Source organism: Sitophilus oryzae, unplaced genomic scaffold (assembly GCF_002938485.1).
Source record: "Sitophilus oryzae breed Bouriz unplaced genomic scaffold, Soryzae_2.0 scaffold_476_pilon_pilon, whole genome shotgun sequence".
NCBI classification, from domain to species: domain Eukaryota; kingdom Metazoa; phylum Arthropoda; class Insecta; order Coleoptera; family Curculionidae; genus Sitophilus; species Sitophilus oryzae.
In genome coordinates, this window is record NW_022147058.1 from 384,962 (window position 1) to 402,697 (window position 17,736).

At 32.8% G+C, this 17,736-nt stretch overlaps 2 protein-coding genes across 2 annotated transcripts; one reads left to right on the top strand and one right to left on the bottom strand.

The window, feature by feature from the left end:
- Positions 1 to 732: 732 nt before the first annotated feature.
- Positions 733 to 1,164, bottom strand: LOC115886242. The gene has a single exon (XM_030905329.1). The coding sequence runs from the start codon at positions 1,162 to 1,164 to the stop codon at positions 733 to 735; it is 432 nt and encodes a 143-aa protein (XP_030761189.1).
- A 5,749-nt stretch (positions 1,165 to 6,913) lies between these two features.
- On the top strand, positions 6,914 to 8,258 carry LOC115886232 (cleavage and polyadenylation specificity factor subunit 4). Its single transcript, XM_030905319.1, has 4 exons — positions 6,914 to 7,164; positions 7,224 to 7,355; positions 7,407 to 7,593; positions 7,651 to 8,258. Exons 1-4 carry the CDS (start codon positions 7,062 to 7,064, stop codon positions 8,078 to 8,080), a joined length of 852 nt encoding a protein of 283 aa, XP_030761179.1. The 5' UTR covers positions 6,914 to 7,061; the 3' UTR covers positions 8,081 to 8,258.
- Positions 8,259 to 17,736: the final 9,478 nt, after the last annotated feature.

Consider the following 17,736-nt stretch of genomic DNA (forward strand, 5'->3'; position numbering starts at 1 on the left):
AAATTTTACAGAATTCATAAGCAAAACTTTTAAACTTAAATTGGCTGTAATACTAAATCTAAATGGAAATAAAATATTAGTACGCCTATGACTCAAGAGTTTCGTTTGGTTTGGTGGCGACACGTGGGGAAGAGAAATGCATGGCTTCCAAATTTTATAGAGGCGGGGTGAAACCAATCAGCTAAGACAAATCAAGTGGTGGGAAAGAATATGGCCATAGATGCCAGGTCTAGGAAATATTCTCTAACATTAAGGTTTCTATCGAGGAAATACATTTTTAGAAAGCATATTTTTGGACACAATTTAGTGTGTATTTAATTTGTTTTCTCAAACTTGGCATTTCTAAAAGTATCATCAGATAAATATTTTAAAAGAATATTTTTTGTTGGTAGATTGACAGTGCCAGGCTTCAGGAAATTTTCAAAACTTCATATGGCAACACTGATAGTATCGAAGTCGTAGAACGGTAGACATACTTTGACACATTTATCAAATCAGTCGGATTTTGAAAGGGGTTGGGTGTACATCATTCTACAATATATTTACGATTTTGAAGGTTATCCATACATCTCGAGACGTTTAATCTTTTAACAATAAAAATAATTAAACGTCCGGTTGTATCTATACTGCTCATGTTTTTGTTGCTGTTTCAGCATAAGTTAAAACAAGCATTAAAAAAATGACTAAAAATCAACTTTAAAAAAGGACAATTAGCAAAATAATTATAAAAAATTAAATCAAAGGTTCAAAAATACCTCCCTGTTGTGCTTCGCAATAGCCAAGACGGTTATAAAACTCTGACCTAACTTTAGCTAACATAACAGCGGGGATATTTTCTAACGACTGAACGATTTTTAATCGCAGCTCGTCAATATTCATGGGTCGTTCATGGTTATGGCCATAAATGGAGTTTTTTACATATCCCCACAGAAAGAAGTCATTGGGCGACAAATCAGGAGAACGTGGTGGCCAATTAATTGTGCCTTGTGTGGAAATTAGCCGATTGGGAAATGTGGTTTGAAGGAACAGATTTACGTTCCGCGCGTTATGCGCAGGACAGCCATCCTGCTGAAACCACACTTCCTCAAAATTGATTGGCAAATTTCGAACTGCTGGTACAATTTGGTTTTGTAGCATATCCAAATATTTGGCAGCTGTTAACATACCATCAATAAAAAAAGGCCCAATGATATGATTTTGCAGCATGCCAGCCCAAACATTTAGTTTTTGTGGATATTGTGTCCGCAGTGCCATACTAAGGTGCTTATTTTCTCGAGACCAATAACGTACTATCGAAGGATTGTGGTAGCCATGTAAGGGAAACGAGCTTTCATCTGAGAATAATATATTTTCCAAAAATAAATTATTCCGTCGGCTCTTTCTCTTACAGCCTCGGCAAAACTCCAGACGTCTGTTACAATCTGCGGGAAAAATTTCTTGCGTGGTACTGATTGATTTGTAGGACTTATATCCATGCTTTTAAAACCCTGCGCACCGTTCGAGCATTGCAACCAACTTGTTCGGCTATATTTCGGCTTGAACAAGGTTCGCTTGTTTCGACAGCGGCACAAATATTAATTTCCTTGTCGGGAATTACCTTCTCTGCGCCTTCCTTATTGTCACAATTTCTGCACGCCGCAATGCAGCCTGTTTGCTCAAATTTATGAACAATGTTGCGTACAGTTGTGGCATAAGGCACAGGGCGATCTTGAAAGGTGAACACATAACGCCCAATGACCTCTTCCACACTTGAGGAAATGTAAAACCATTTAACGATATGCACCTTCTCTTCGGTCGTATAAATAGCCATTTTTGAAACACTTAACGTACACACCGAAACAGCTAGGCGAAAAGAATGATGCAAAAATAGTTTGGATCTCAGGTGATCTATTTCCTTTCCCCACCTTTTCATCTACATAAAGGTGCGTATTCACTATCCGAACGAACGAATGCTACTATCCAACGAGCGAACGTCCAGTCTTGTTCGCGCGGTTCTATAATTCTCATTCGTTTGCGAACGTCTTTGATATACCGAATGGAAACAGATGAGGGAGCGAACCGAATGGCGAACGGCCGCATGCATTCGGTTTGCTGTCCAAATATACCGAATTTCATTCCTTTGTTCTTTCGGATAGTGAATACGAACCTTAACATAAAGCACCGCCCCTCTCAATGCGTTCTCCCACCATGCTTAGCTTTACCTTGCCCACACCAAAGACATTATAAAGACCCGAGATCTCCATTCACATAAATACTCGTTGGTAGTGCTCAAGATTCCAATGTGTCAAACAAGGACAGAAGAGACAGAGAAGTCTAAATTTCCGAACCCGGCAACTAAACTGGCGCATTTGGATTGTTCTACTGGCAGTGGCGTATCGTTTTTTGGAACGAATTTAATTAGTAAAGTAATTAGTAAATTTTTACTCCATATTAATATACTACATTAACACTTTTTCGTCAGATGAGTTTTGTTATAAGGTCTAATATAATAATACAATTAATATCCCACATATACTTATGTTGAAACGTTAGTAGTTTTCGAAAATCGGCCCAACGTGGATTTTCAATTTAAACTTTCAGTTACTTCTATATAAACTTTCAGTTACTTTTGAATATTTACAGGGTGACTCAGGCTTCCGAAACAGTTCTATATTAGGTTTGTTTGTTTGTATTCTCTTTCTTTCATTTTTTTTTTTCAGAATATATGGAGGCATTTAGGCACATTTTAGACATTTTGTAAACATAGGTGGCCGGAACATATTTTCAAACCAAAGTTGTAGATTTGCCATTAAATTTTCCATTCAGAAATACCTAGGGTTGCCACTTGTCCTTTTTTGAAAGGACACAGTCCTTTTTAGAATCAATTTGTTCTTTTGACTTAAAAGTCATTTTTTGTTTACGTATTTTCCCTGAGAAAATTACCTACAACAAACAAGAAATATTCTTTTCGTCCAAATTTTATTAGGACTGTTATAAAACTTAACTTATAAATAAATTTTCTTGTTTAGAATAGACAACATTATTTAGAACTTCCCGTTTAATCTCAAATGATAGTTTAGGTTTTAGTTTTTACCTTTTTTTATCTTAAAAAGAACCTTTCAAAATTAGTACCTAATTAGTAACGATTTAGTTAGTTCGCAATCGATAGCTTCCTGTGAAGTACTGTGTAATAGTTGTTTAATCTTGTATTATTAATAACTTCCTATACCTAAAATCAATATTTATTAGAGAACAACGGCATACGGTCGAATCGGCCGCTGCTGACACGTATACGTAGACGTAAAGAATCTTTTACGTGTATAAAAAATAAGAAATATCAGAAATGCGCATGCGTACGTAAATGTTTACGTGTTTTTAGGCCGACTCGACGGTATGCCGTTGTTCTCTAATGAGAAAATTGTGTTTTTTTTTGAAAATATAAGACAAGATTTGACTTTCGGTCTTCTTCTTGTATTATGATGGCTCTGATACGAGGCAATTGCCTTTGAGTCTCGCAATAGAAGGCATTTATCATTAAAAGTATAAAATCTGTGTGCTACAGTATCGGATTTCTGTCGCATAATAATGAATACCTATTACGTTTATTTACAAATCCATTACTTTTAAAGGTAGCTTCATCAGATAATCAAATTTTAGTTAAATGTCTAATCTTCATGAACTGTATTAAGCATATGTATTGCGGTTTGAATCACCCTGTATGTTGACAAGAATATTTTGAAAATGTGTTACAATAGCCCCCATCTTATGTAAAAATTGAAATAAAAATCACAAACCAAAAACGTAATAGGTAAAAAAGCTTTTTGGAGGCCTGGGTCACTCTATATAGGTATGCATAAAACTAGTAGCCTAGAATTATTTACAGTTCGTCCCATTCTAAAAAGTTAAAACACACCGTACAAATAACTCTAGGAAGATGTATTTGTACGGTGGTAAAAAAATCTCTAAACTAAGGCCGAAGGGGCAGATATAATAAAGCAATAAAATGTAAAAAGGTCAGGTAAGTACCTTTGTTTTATTTGTTGAGCAAAAATTCGCTTTAGAATATCGTATATAATGACTAGGAAATAGGACGCAATTTTAAGATAAAATGTCACTTTCTGGCTTATAATAAAGTTTCAAATGTAACGTTTATATTCAAATTTGTTATGATCTTACAACACTTAGGTAGTAATTGAGACGAATTATAATTTAATTACCGGCTACTACGTTCTTGTTTAATAGATCAAATTTCATCAAATATAATTAGAAATTATTTTAATTGTGAGAGGCTCCTTTGTGGGACGCCTATGTACGGCGATTACGGCGCGGCAGAGACAATACCTACCTGTGAAAAGACAAATTCTGGGTAATTTGAGGCTTATTTGTCCACACATTTGACACTGTCGTACCATATTGAAAATTCGCAGATTCAAAAGTACATTAAACAAAACAAAAAACTATTGAAAAAACACTGAAAAGTTAACTTCGGACTTGATTCCGACTTCAAACATACCGTAAGCTAAACGTAATACGCTTTATAACGGACCAAGGGCCGTGTCGCGAGGTGGTGGGACGGACAGCTCATTTCATTCTGGAAGACTAGCAGCGACGTTGCCAATAGTTCTAGACGTTTCAGCACATTAAACAATGCATGTCGGCTTTAATAGTAACGCATATATCCTCTGGTTAATAACATATTATTACGCATGCTTCTTTAAAAATAAACTATTAATTTAATTAAGAAATTGAAATTTATTGATGCGGTGAAGGTTTTAAATTCACCTTTTTCTGCAAATCAAACTAAGTAGATAGGCGCATAATTTGATAATATTGGCAATGTCGCCTTCTCTATCTCAGTTGGTTTTACAGTACGTAGTCAACCTCCGAATGTTTGATCGGGTTAAAATGCATAATGTGATATCTGTTCTTCCTAAATCTATGCCCACACCCGTAAAAACCGGCAACACTGTATCGGTCGCACCGGCTTCTCGCCGGCCCCTTTTGATGCTGTCTCTCTGTCTGTCAACCGGTCATTTATATTATTCTCTGTCTTACACGTTAAAATCCTATACACAGTAATCAAATGACCAGGTCTATGTGATTAATTATTTTAACATATTTTAGTTGTGAAAAAAAACAGTAGTATACATATTAGGACATTCAGCTAAATAGGAAGATCTAATTAAAAATCTTAACAAACTTTAATACTGTGTGATCAAAAAAAAACGGCGTCCAGTTGGCTAGGAAATGACGATCGATGACATTTCCCATATAAATTTACATATAAAATGACAGCAACCTTCATTTCATAGCCATCGCTGACGCCGTTTTCTCGAATCATGCAGTATTAATAAGATTTAATGTTAAATGTTTAGTAAGATTTAATGTGGTATGTAGACATTAAAAATTAAATTTAAAAATCATTATACTATTAATTTAAATATAATTATAAAAGTAAATAAAATGAGTATATCCAAAATAAGTTAACAATACATTTTTAGGGCAAGAACATGGGCAATTGCAGCTAATAGAGAAGACTTGATTGAAGATATAAATAAGGCCCACAAAAGGTACAAGTTGCGTTCTGTTCATTTTGAATTTAAAATGTTTACCAATTCACTTTGTAACCGTATAAAATACAATGCGGTACCTACTTTGTTTCCTGCCATGAAAAAAATAGAAGTTTCTCAAAAAAAAATTGTGGATTTATTAATTTGTGAAATTTGAATATAAATAAAATTTGCTACGCCCATTGATGGGCATAATTTGTACGTAGCCTCTTTATATTGTTCAATAAATATTTTATTGGTATTTCTTTAATTCTTGTTTGTAACTCTTGGCATGTTTTTGTTAGTTGCATGTTTTTTAATTTTAATTGTCTATTCTCTACAGTGAAATATTTAATTGATTTTTTCATTTTTACTTTTCGAGAAGTATGCGCGGTTAACGATTCATTTGTTTGGACAAAAGTGCTGTTTAAATAAAATTCAGTTTCAATCAATTACAGTATTTTTTTAATACGACTCTGTCGTATTTTATGAGAAATTTTTTGATAAGTTTTAATCCGGCCCTGACTAGGAAACGATAATGGCGCCGTCAAGGTCAAATTTTATAGAAATTTTAAACAATGAAATCTGAGCAGAGTTGGCGTGCCGATTGTTTTATGTGCCGTGTTACTACTATTAAAGCTACATTCGAAATCAATTCGCTGGCCGAGTGGCACTTCGACGTTAAAGTCGGCACGAAATTAAACATTCACAACAAATTTCAATTCGAATTTTGCGCATGCGTGTTTAAACGTTCTCCTGACATATTTTAGGTTAGTTATTGGTTTTGATTTTGGAAGAGTCAAAATCCGGGACAGTTGTTAATTAAGCTTTCCAAGTTTTTATGTTTAGAAAAATGGAAACAAAAACGTCATTTATTGATGAAATTTTTTTTTTTCTAAAATGTGTCTCAAGCACCCAAAATTTTTTGGGTTTTGGTAAACCCCTTGGTTTTCGGTCAAGCTAATTATTGAGCTGCAACAATAATTGCCGTTTTTTTAACAGCAAAGCCACAAGTCCTAATAAAATAAGAAGAGCGTCCTTCGCCCATTTTTCTTTAAATAATTATTTACTTTTCACAGGAAATGGCTTGTAACAACGACACAAACAAAATAATTATTAAAATTTAAATGTCAAATTTGTCATAATTGTCAAACGAAAATTCCGTGCTGAAGTGGAAGTTTGCAGCTTGCAAGCTTTCAATCCAACTTCAACTTGCACTCTGGCGTCGAATTTTGTTGTGAATGAGTACACTGAAGTACATAAGATAAGCTTGCGTGCCAAAGTACGACTCGGCCAGTGAATTGATTTAGAATGTAGCTTTACAGTCTGTGTGTCATCATCTATATAAACGCTCAACCCAGGCTCAACCGTAGGTAGTTAATTCTACCATCCGGCCGGATAGCCCTGGCATCTGTGGCCATTAAACCAATATACTACTTAACCTCATTTTCGTAGTTTTCAAAATTGTAATGTATTGTGGTATTGTTTATGATATGGTTTTTAATTTATCTGGATAAATATTAAAGAATAAGAATGGATTATTTAATAGCCGACGTAGAACACTTTAAATTTGATATTGAAGTGGCTTTAGACGAGCAATATGGAGCGCTGCCGCTACCATTTCCTGGAATGGACAGTAAGATTCGTCGTAACTACATATTTTACTTATTTTACTACTTTAATGTACACTTTTAGAGTCTACTGCCGCTGTTTGTCAATTCTACGCTTCCCAAGGTTGCACAAAAGGCCCCAATTGCCCCTTTAGACATGTTCGAGGTGATAGAACTATTGTGTGTAAACATTGGCTCAGAGGACTTTGCAAAAAAGGTATAACATAGTAAAAATACGTTATTTTTGTTTGGTATTTGTGTTTTTTAGGGGATCAGTGTGAATTTTTACATGAATATGATATGACGAAAATGCCTGAGTGTTATTTCTATTCAAGATTTAATGCTTGTCATAATAAAGAATGTCCCTTTTTACACATAGACCCTGAGAGTAAGATTAAAGATTGCCCTTGGTATGACAGAGGGTTTTGTAGGCATGGTCCTCATTGTAGACACAGGTAAGATGCAGTTATTTGCATTCCTTTCTTGCAAATTTATTAATAAATTCCTTTCAGGCATGTTAGACGAGTGTTATGTACAAACTACTTAGCTGGTTTCTGCCCTGACGGACCCAAATGTAAATACATGCATCCAAGATTTGAATTACCTGCTCCTCCGGATCAGAAAAATGCAGACAAAAACAAGCCCCCGGTTATTATCTGCCATTTCTGTGGAGAACACGGTCACAAAGCTATCCATTGTAACAAAATGTCTGATCACCATCACCAGAAAGAGTTACAAATGCTGATTAATGATGAGAGTAAAAAGAATGATGGTACGATGGGTCACAGGCAGCCTCTTAAAAAATTGGAAGATGTCACGTGTTATAAATGTGGCTCAAAGGGTCATTACGCTAATAAGTGTCCCAAAGGGCATTTGGCTTTCTTGTCTCAACAGATGAACCAACAGAAGAATGGTAAAGGCAAAATGGATATGGAAAATTAATAAGAAAGATACAGTTTATGTGTTGTTAAGATGTATTTATTTTATGACATGAATAAGGACTATATTTTACTTAAATTTTCATCTTTAGTAATTAATTAATAAGAGATTTTTTAAAAATACAATTTTTTATAACACATCAACAACTTCTTACATTTCTTCAAAAAAACTATTGTGTTGGTAAAATGTTAATTGTAGTTACTTATTACATCCCCTTTTATTGACGTCTAGCTACGCCGCTGATATACCCAGTGGATATTTACCCACCGCCCATCACTGATAAGCCGTGATTATATAAATCTTTCTTTTCTATGTTGGAAAACACTATATTTGTACTGAAAAATAGAACTTTTTTATACAGGGTGGTTCCAGCTAGGAAACTTCGGTAGCATATTCTGCAGATAAAAATAAGTAAAAAAGTTCCTATAAATGTGTGTTGTAATATGTGTAAAATGCTTAGTTTTGGAGATACAGGGTGTAGAAGTTTTATTTTTATTTCGTCTTTTTTCCAAATAATTTCTGAAGTAACATCAATATTTGGATGATGGTTTTTAAAGATTAACTAAAGAATATCGACTCCAAACTAGGGTTGTTAAGTAGTTTATGAAGCAAAAAACTACGCCAAAAACTACTCGTAATTTTTTGCATTAACTACATTTTTATTTTAATGAAGCTATAATTAAATTAAAAATATATCGTATTTAAACTTTCTTATATTTTATTAAGATTTAGGAGAGGTAATAAAAGTTTAGAAAAAACGTCTTCGAGTCCAAAAAGGATAAAAATAATAAAATAAATGTTATAGAAGAAATTTTATAATCGAAATTACGTAATTTTTGAAATTATTAAAAAAAATATTAATTTTAGTCAAACATTTACAACCCCTAATATTAATCAAAACAGGATCTATTCTTCAGATATAATAGAATCGGCGACAGGGAGAAAAAAAATTATGATTGTTTTATTTTTTTTTTCTGGTTAAGTGATGTCTTATAGAAAACATAAATCTGTTCCATTAAAGCAAGGAAGGTCATAGGAAGTGGATAAAATGAAAAACTACATTTATTTAACTCGGTACTGTCTTTATTATACCGGGTGCGTCCCAAAAGTGGCTCATCCCCATAATTTTTTTTTTCAAATAAAAAAACAAGATTTAGTATGCTAGTATATGACATAAATTAGGATTGATTGACGCATTCAATTATTGTTTTTGGTCACTTCTTGTTTGACCGGAAATGACTATAACTTTTAATTTTTAAATGGCACAATTGGTATATTTCTACTTTATTCGATAGAAAATGACACTCTGAATAGAATGACATATCATATGAAAAATTTGACATTTTCGCATATGGTTTAATTGTAACTGTAACACGCAGTTCATAACGATTCAATTCAATTTCAGTTCAATTTGACTCGAAATACCAAGTGTTTGGTATCAATATATTCATAAAAAATGCTTTTTCCAAATATGCTAATGAGTCACCCTTATTCAATTTGAAAAAATTGACATATGATTAAAAATACGATTTGTACATCTTTTAACTGGCCTAGACAAGACACGAAACCCATTAGACGATCAAAACTATTTTTCCAAGGCTCCTTGATTAAAACTTAGTGTTTTTAACAACACCATGGCACCCTGGATTGAAATTTAAAATACGATTTGTTTTTAAGCGACAACGTCAAAAGTTGACATGATATGTCATTCTATTCAGAGTGTCATTTTTTATCGAATAAAGTAGCAATATACCGAGGGCGCTTTTAAAAATCAAAAGATGGTATCATTTCCGGTGAGACAGGAAGAGACCAAAAGCCCCGTTCTCAGAACAACGTCGTGTCGCGGGTGACACAGTTTGACATTTCAAACAACCAATGGGAGCTATACTAAATTTAAAATTGACAGTTGTTTGAATTTTGTACAAATCTGATTGGTTCTTTTGTCGTGTCGCTGGCGACAGTCGCAGTTCTGGGAACGGGGCTAAAAACAATTGAATACGTCAATCAATCCTAATTTATGCATAGTGCGCTACAACATACCAACTGTCTTTTTTATCTGAAAAAATTCAAGTGATAAGGAGAGTCCCCACTTTTGGAGACGACCCGGCATATTAAAAAATATGTTTCATAAAAGTTAATATCATTTTAAAATCTTGTATGTTATTTTAGATTCTGAGATAATTATTTAGAATACGAACCGGAATATATTTAATAACTTATTAATTATTAACCAGGGTTATAATAATTATGATTTGTTAAAAAACCTTATATAAATGATTCGTAAGAGAAAAAATTCAGATTTTTACCAATGAGCTCTAAATAAAGTAGACCCGGCATTTCATTTCATTAAAAAGGAACAGATCAGAACAGGACATTCGTTCTTGCTTATGCAGAGTGGGACAAACTGGCTGTATCCGAGTCCATGAAGATTCCCGTGAGATGCAAACGCTCGTCAGAGATCTGAGAAACGTGTGTCATGGGCAGCGTTACTTCTGATTTAATAATAATTATATTAGATATCCGCGTTCAATACCGGAAAAAAGCGCGTCAGATTTGCCTGCAAAATGACATCGATGACATTTCCATATAATTTTAACATATAAAGCATGGCAGCCGACTCTTCATTTCCTAGCTGTGTTTGACGCCGTTTTTATTCGATCATTACGGTATGATGTTGGATACGATATTATTGTGTGCTCGTGCTCTTCAAATTGTTTGAAAATCGACTACTTCTCGTACTCCAATAATGAAAAAACTAAATGGAAATATTATGATACACATTTCCATAGTAAAAAGTCTGTAAATTGCTCCAGTATAATAATCCAATGCAAGCATTTCAATGAATACGAACGAGAACGACTTTATAAACACTTTATGTGAACTAATGGTATCTATTTTGCTTGAAGGCACGTGGGAAAATGAGAATAACTTTTAAAACTGTCGTGACTAATTACAATTTTATATTAAGTATAAATACTTCAACTATAGCACAATAATAAGATCTTGTTAAACAAAAGAAAATTCTAAAATTTAGCTTATTTTCTGGAACAGTTTCTTCGCGGATAATCGGGACCTTGTACTCGAATAAATAAATTAATTTCCAATTCCGAATTACTAAACAAAAAATAAGTAATGCTATATAAACATATCAAACAAAGAATTGCATCATCTTATTAAACTCATTAATTTTTTATAGCCAATAATAAACAAACAAAAATACATTCCTATGTTACCAGCAAACATTAGAGTCCATCGCAAAAGAAGAACGGCCGTAAAAAATGCAAATCACTGATAATTTTGGCGAGATATGTCATGGAGCCTACTCTTTACTTTTTAATGGCACTTACGGCCTTAGTTTGGCCTTAAGAAGGTTCTAATTAATTTTAAAAACTAAAAAAAAAAAAAAAAATCTTCGAAATTTTTTTTGGATATTTTTTTTTTTTTTTTTTTTTTTTTTTTATAATAATAATAATTCTCTTATATTAGTATTCGAGTTTTGAAAGCTTTATGTCAATTTTAATAAATGCACATCTAGAGAATAGACCTGGCAAAATCATAGTTCGATGTTATCCAGAAGTCTTCGATATGCCGTTTTTTCGATCATTGTATTAGTAGTAATTACCAAAGTCACTCTTCCTAACTTTTTTTCAATCATTATATTAACTTAGTTTTGATTTTACAAACGACTTAAAGAACTCATCTTTAACACTAAAATCCTAATAACAATCAGCATGATAGAAAAAAGGCCTCCAGTTGGCTTAGAAGAGAAATCGATGACATTTCCCATAAATTTACATATAAAATAATTTTTTTTTTTTTTTTTTTTTTTTTTTTTTTTTTTTTTTTTTTTTCTCGATCATATGTTATTTCGCTTATGAACATTTTTCGTAATTTGGCATCTTTAATTTTTTATATATCTTTTTCAACAAATTAATCTCGCATTTGTAAACTTGGTATTTGTATACTTGGTTTTAAATAATTAAAAATTATGAGCAAAAATATTCATAAGACCAAACGTAGCGTAAACTAGCTTAAATGTAATTCATTACTTATAACGGTACATTCCAAAAACTGTGATTTACTAATCATGATTTCCAAAGATTTTCTCTATTTACTTCGGCAACCGCACTGAAAATAGCCTTAACTCCCATTCGAATGAAACTTTCTAGGTTAAGATCGATCTCTAATTTTTGCGAAATTAAGCAAGTTCGGCACCATTGTCTGATTGGTTATCTATAAAATCACTAAAACCAATACCACGAAAAAAAAATAATCTGGAATATCATCGTAAAACATTCCGAAAAACTACAACACATTGGAAACGCGTAAGAGCAATTTATGTAACGAATTCGACTGGATTGTTTGGTTGCTTGCCTAAATTTAGGAGTGAAGATAGTAAAATGTGTACGTTTTCGGCATCAGCTGGCGTTGCGACGTTTAATGTTATGTTTAAATTTCTTAATTTTCTAAAAATTATAATTACAGAAGAGTTAAAACCTACTTTATTAAGCTGTACTACCTTTTAATTATTATGGCTTTAAAATATTCTACGCCCGTAATCTATTATTTCGGAGATTATATCGAATTCCTTGTTACAATGCGGGCTTAGCTATCCCGTACGTATAGTAGTAATTCCATTTAAATGCGGCCGGTTAGTGACATTTGCATACCATGGCAATTTTCTAAGCAATGATGGATTCGCCCAAAAAATGTAAGTCCGTGTTTCATTTATTTCGACTGTCATTGGATTTCATACATTTTACTAAAAATATCTACAAAATAGCGCCTTTCTATAACAAGCCACTGACTCCCAATGGAATTGAGAGTTGCCTACCGTTCGAAAGTCGTTTCAAGAATAAAATTGGATTATTTAATTAGTCAATTGTTCTTGCACATTTGGCACGGCAATCATATCTTTAATAGTTATGAACAGAAAAATAAACAATAAACACTTTACAACGACTACAAGTAAGGTAATGCGGCTATATGACACAGCCGGAAACTAGCGGCAACGACAGCATTTACCGGGCACACCGGTGACAGTAAATGGGAAAATTGGAAACAGTAATTAGTGTCATTCCTGTCCTTCTCCTCACGGGGTGACCAGTGAAATATGGAAAATTGGAAACAGTTCATTGACGTTATTCCTGTCATCTCTCTGAGGACGAACTTATGACCGCCTAGACCAGAGGATTATTTGCATATGTTCTCTCTTACTTATTGTCCTATATCTTCACAAGTAAATTTACAAAGATGTCAGTAGACATATTCAGATTTTGTTTTTAGAACAAATTTCGGAACGTGCCGATGTTAATCTCTCTCTCCTTTAGTGTGTTTTGTAGATTCAATTGATTTTCGGCAGTAAATTTTAAAAATACTAAAGGTAATCCAAGCATATAAAATATATATTCATAAAAATCTGGAGAAAGACGTTCTGCAGTACTAGGTAGGTCCCATGTTTATGAAAAACTGGCGTAGCTAAATTAATACACTTATGTCTTGTATTTTAGATGGCACAGAAAATTTTGTTATGTTATGTAAGCGAGTTTTTTTGAAAAGAAATAAATTACCAGCAAGGTAGATCATTTTTACTATAGCCAACATTAGTTATCTCCAGTATGTGCGATTTATTTTCAATAATGCAATAAATCTATCTGACTGATACAATCCGATTGTTATCCGACTAAACGTCTCTTTTTGCTTCTTTCTGATTTATAAGCCAGGTCTCTCTGGGAATAATGGACGCTTTCTTAAACAGTATATTTATAAAAAGTAAAAAAAAAAAATATTTTTTATTGTTGAATTGTTTAGTATACAAAAAATGTTTTTTCTGTTTCAGTTCTTTTGTATACAGGCTTCCTTTCCAATTTCGCTGCCCTCCCTTTTCTCTGTCCCTGATGCTGTAAATATTGTATTAACTTGAGATAAGTCGGAGGATAGTTCTGATAAGCGTGTCAGTATGGTGACATAAGCTGTAATAATACCGCTAGTTAACTGTAATTTAGCGTTAAAATTTGCATATAATTTTAAGTTTTTTTTTTTTTGTGTTTTCATTCTTTTTTATTTTTTAATTGTATTGATTTAGTCCGTTTGTCTCATACTCAAATAAATACTGTTTGAAAAAGTTTTGTGTAGTTATTATGAGATACATGAAAACTACATTTAACTACTGAAAGAGGGCCCGGCATTGAATAACCGGAAACGTAAACTAATACGAAGCCATCATGTCAACTTGTCAATTGGAAAATTAGTTCTCCAGAAGACAACGAAGGTTTTCGGTGGCGTATCGTGTTTCAACGATTTAACACAGAGTCGAACCAGTAAAAATAAAACTAGAAAGCCAGTGTCAACTGTGTTAAATCGTGGAAACACGATACTCCACCGAAAGCCTTCGTTGTCCGTTCTGGAGAAGCTAAGTTTATTACCCAAGCTGACGCGGAATGATAAGGAGATGATTGCCTTAATTATTTGCATTTCGTTCCGGTTTTCGAACTTGCGGGCCCTCTTTTCAGTTCAAATGTATTTTTTTTTTTTTTTTTAAATAGTTTTAATAAAGCCAAAAAATAATTTATCACATATATATTAAATATGGAAAAACGTGACTAAATAAATATAAAAATGAAATGAATGTGGAAAAATAATACCAATTGTTAATATATGCACTTTTAACAGTAAAGTTAGTTAAGTACTAAGCATGACTTACAGATAAAATTTGTAAATAAACACAAGCATTCGCAAACTTCAAGGACAGAAAACGGACACAGGAATATGAAAACGGGAGCCTTATTCCATAACAAATCAAACCTGAAAACAGAAAAACAATTTTTTATACTATATTAAAATGTAAAAATACAAAATAGGTTAAACAACATATAAATAAACTGTTTAAAAAAGCGCGCCATTATTCCCAAAGAGACCTAGCTTATAAATCAAAAAGAATTCAAAAAAGAGATTTACGTCGATAAGATAATCGATTACAGTCCGATTCTTATTGCAAGTATTGACCAAGAAATACGCCACTACGGATATCACTAATCGCTGGCTATAGTGATAAAGAATGATCCTTACTTGCTGTAAATTCGCGTTTCCATTGTTCAAAAAAATCGCCAGATACAAAGGATTTGCCACAACCAGTTTCTTCGCATCTAAAAATGTAAAAACAGTGTATTTACTACCTAGTTTTCATATAAGCACACGGACAAGTACCGGCTACTGGCATAAACGGCATTGTCGTGTCCAGAAGATTTCTTAACGTTAAATATAATTTATACTTTATTACGCTTTATATTTAATCCAAACTTTCAGGCGCGAAATAGTTAAAATGAAATCTTCGCAAAAGAAACAAACGGAATGAATAAAAATGGCGTAGAATATTTTCCGAAAATTGTTCTAGAACAAATCTGATGTTGTCTCTGAAACTGAAATCTGTCAATTCTAAACTGTTAAGTTAGACAATAGTTAGTCAAAAACAATGCTGTCCTTGTCTTAGGGCCATACTGTCGTGATGAGATGACAGGAGAACACCTATGCCTGTTTTCAATTTTTCCTATTTTCACTGTCACCCCTGGTTGACACTTCTTCTAGTTAATTATTTTATGGCATCTTCTGAACGGACAAGTATGGCGCAGACAAGACAGCAACGTTTCCGTCTAACTATTGTCTAGACTCTACAGTTTAGAATGAACAGATTCAGAACAACTTTAGACATAGAAAAACGAAATATAAATCTCTATTGAATAGATATGACACTTAATAGTAAAAATTTGGGTCAAAGCGCCCTGGCCGTGTTTTTAGTGAAGACCACGTTTAACCCAGCGCCTCCGCCTTTTCTCGGTAAATATTTTATGTTTACTATTAATTTCAAGACTTAGTTTTACAAGTTACTACTGATATATTGAGTTATCAGATTATTATTATGATAAAACATAGAGAATAATATATTTACAGTTATTAAATAATAAATTTTGACTAACAAGGGTTAGACAAGTAAATCACAATATTTGATAAAACTTAGTATACTATTTTTACAGTTACTAAATAATAAACTATTTCTGACTATGATATTTAAAATTTAGAAGATAGAATAAACACACCGGTATTTGCAGACGCAGCCCCAAATTCAATTAAAAAAAAAACTCAAAATTTTTCCTGCGAAAAATTTGGGCTTTCACTGAAAGGTATTTTTTGATTTATCACAAATCATGATCAATGAACAATATTCAGTTGTGTCTTCTAATTAGTCTAAAAAAATTGTGGTGTGATTCCTCATGTGTTTTAAAACAATTTTATATACATTATTCTAAATTTACTCCTTCTGATCTACTGGCCTGCAAAAAAAAATATAGCTTATAAAAGCCCGCCTTCGCCCGTATTCTAACAGATTTTTTATGTTTTATAGATTAATTAGGAACACCCTGTAAAGTGCATTTCACAGGCAACCAAATAAACTATTAACCCCTAAAAATTATTTTTCCTACCACTAACGACATACCGTGTTTTTAGTGAGTACTAAATTATTTTATCACAATTTCACCATATAAGTTTCCAGGCAATGACTTTAGATTTGTTCTAGAACAAATTTCGACGCCATTTTAATTCTCTCCGGTTAGTTTTGTTTTGTAAATTCAATTTGATATTTCGGCAGAAATTTATAAATAAAATTTTTTTTTTTTTCAATAAAATATAATAATTACATGAACAATCCTGGAGAAAAGACGTTTCTGCAGTTGTAGGTATGTCCCATGTAATAAAAATATGGTATAAATAAATACAAGAAAAAAAAAATATTTTTAGATGAAGAAAATTGGTTTTATCTTAATGATACGGCGATTTTTTTGAAAATGGATACAATTTACAGCAAGGTAAGATCATTTTTAACTATAGCTAACATTAGTTATCTCCAATATGTGTGCGATTTATTGTCAATAACGCAATAAATCGGACTGATATCTGATTATGGTTTATCCGAGGAGACTAGAAATCCTTTTGCATCTTTGATTAGTACAGCCAGTTTTTTTGGGAAAATGCGAAGGCTTTTTAACAGTAATTATATTATTAATCCTATTGTATTTTTACATGTTAATTTTAATAATAAATAAAAATTGTTTTTCTGTTTTCAGGTTTTGTATAAGGCTGCCGTTTTCATATGCCTGCTGTCCGTGTTCTCTCAAATGTCCGCCTTTCTCTCTTCAAGACCAAAACAAAAAATAAAAATAAATTTGAACTGAAAATGGCCCCATTGAATAACCGGAAACGGAATTGAAAATTAAGCCATCATGACCTTATCATGTCAACCTGTCAGTTGGATAATTAGTTCTCCAGACGATAACGAAGGCTTTCGGTGGCGTATGGTGTTTCCACGATTTAACACAGAATTGACACTGTTCTAGTTAAAATTATTTTATGGCTGCACCCATAGATAAATGCAACAATTTTAGATTGGAAAGCCCGTAAAAATTTAAGGTCGCGAAATTATTTTGGGTCGCGACCGTTATCCGCGATCTGGCAGCGCTATAGCGGTCGCTAAGAAACAACGGCAAACAAAATAGAAAATATTTCCTCTTGTCAAAGTCAGAATCAACAATCAGAATCCTCAAAAATCATAATAATCTCTCAAAATCTAAACCGCTCACATTAAAGAAATTCCGAAAATGCGTTTT

What these genes read in the sequence shown, in the direction of transcription:
- LOC115886242 (XM_030905329.1), bottom strand. Translation starts at nt 1,164, where the DNA reads ATGTTAACAGCTGCCAAATATTTGGATATGCTACAAAACCAAATTGTA.
- LOC115886232 (XM_030905319.1), top strand. Translation starts at nt 7,062, where the DNA reads ATGGATTATTTAATAGCCGACGTAGAACACTTTAAATTTGATATTGAA. An exon ending in ACCATTTCCTGGAATGGACA is followed by an intron (nt 7,165 to 7,223) that starts GTAAGATTCGTC and finishes GTACACTTTTAG; the next exon opens with AGTCTACTGCCGCTGTTTGT. An exon ending in GGTCCTCATTGTAGACACAG is followed by an intron (nt 7,594 to 7,650) that starts GTAAGATGCAGT and finishes AATTCCTTTCAG; the next exon opens with GCATGTTAGACGAGTGTTAT.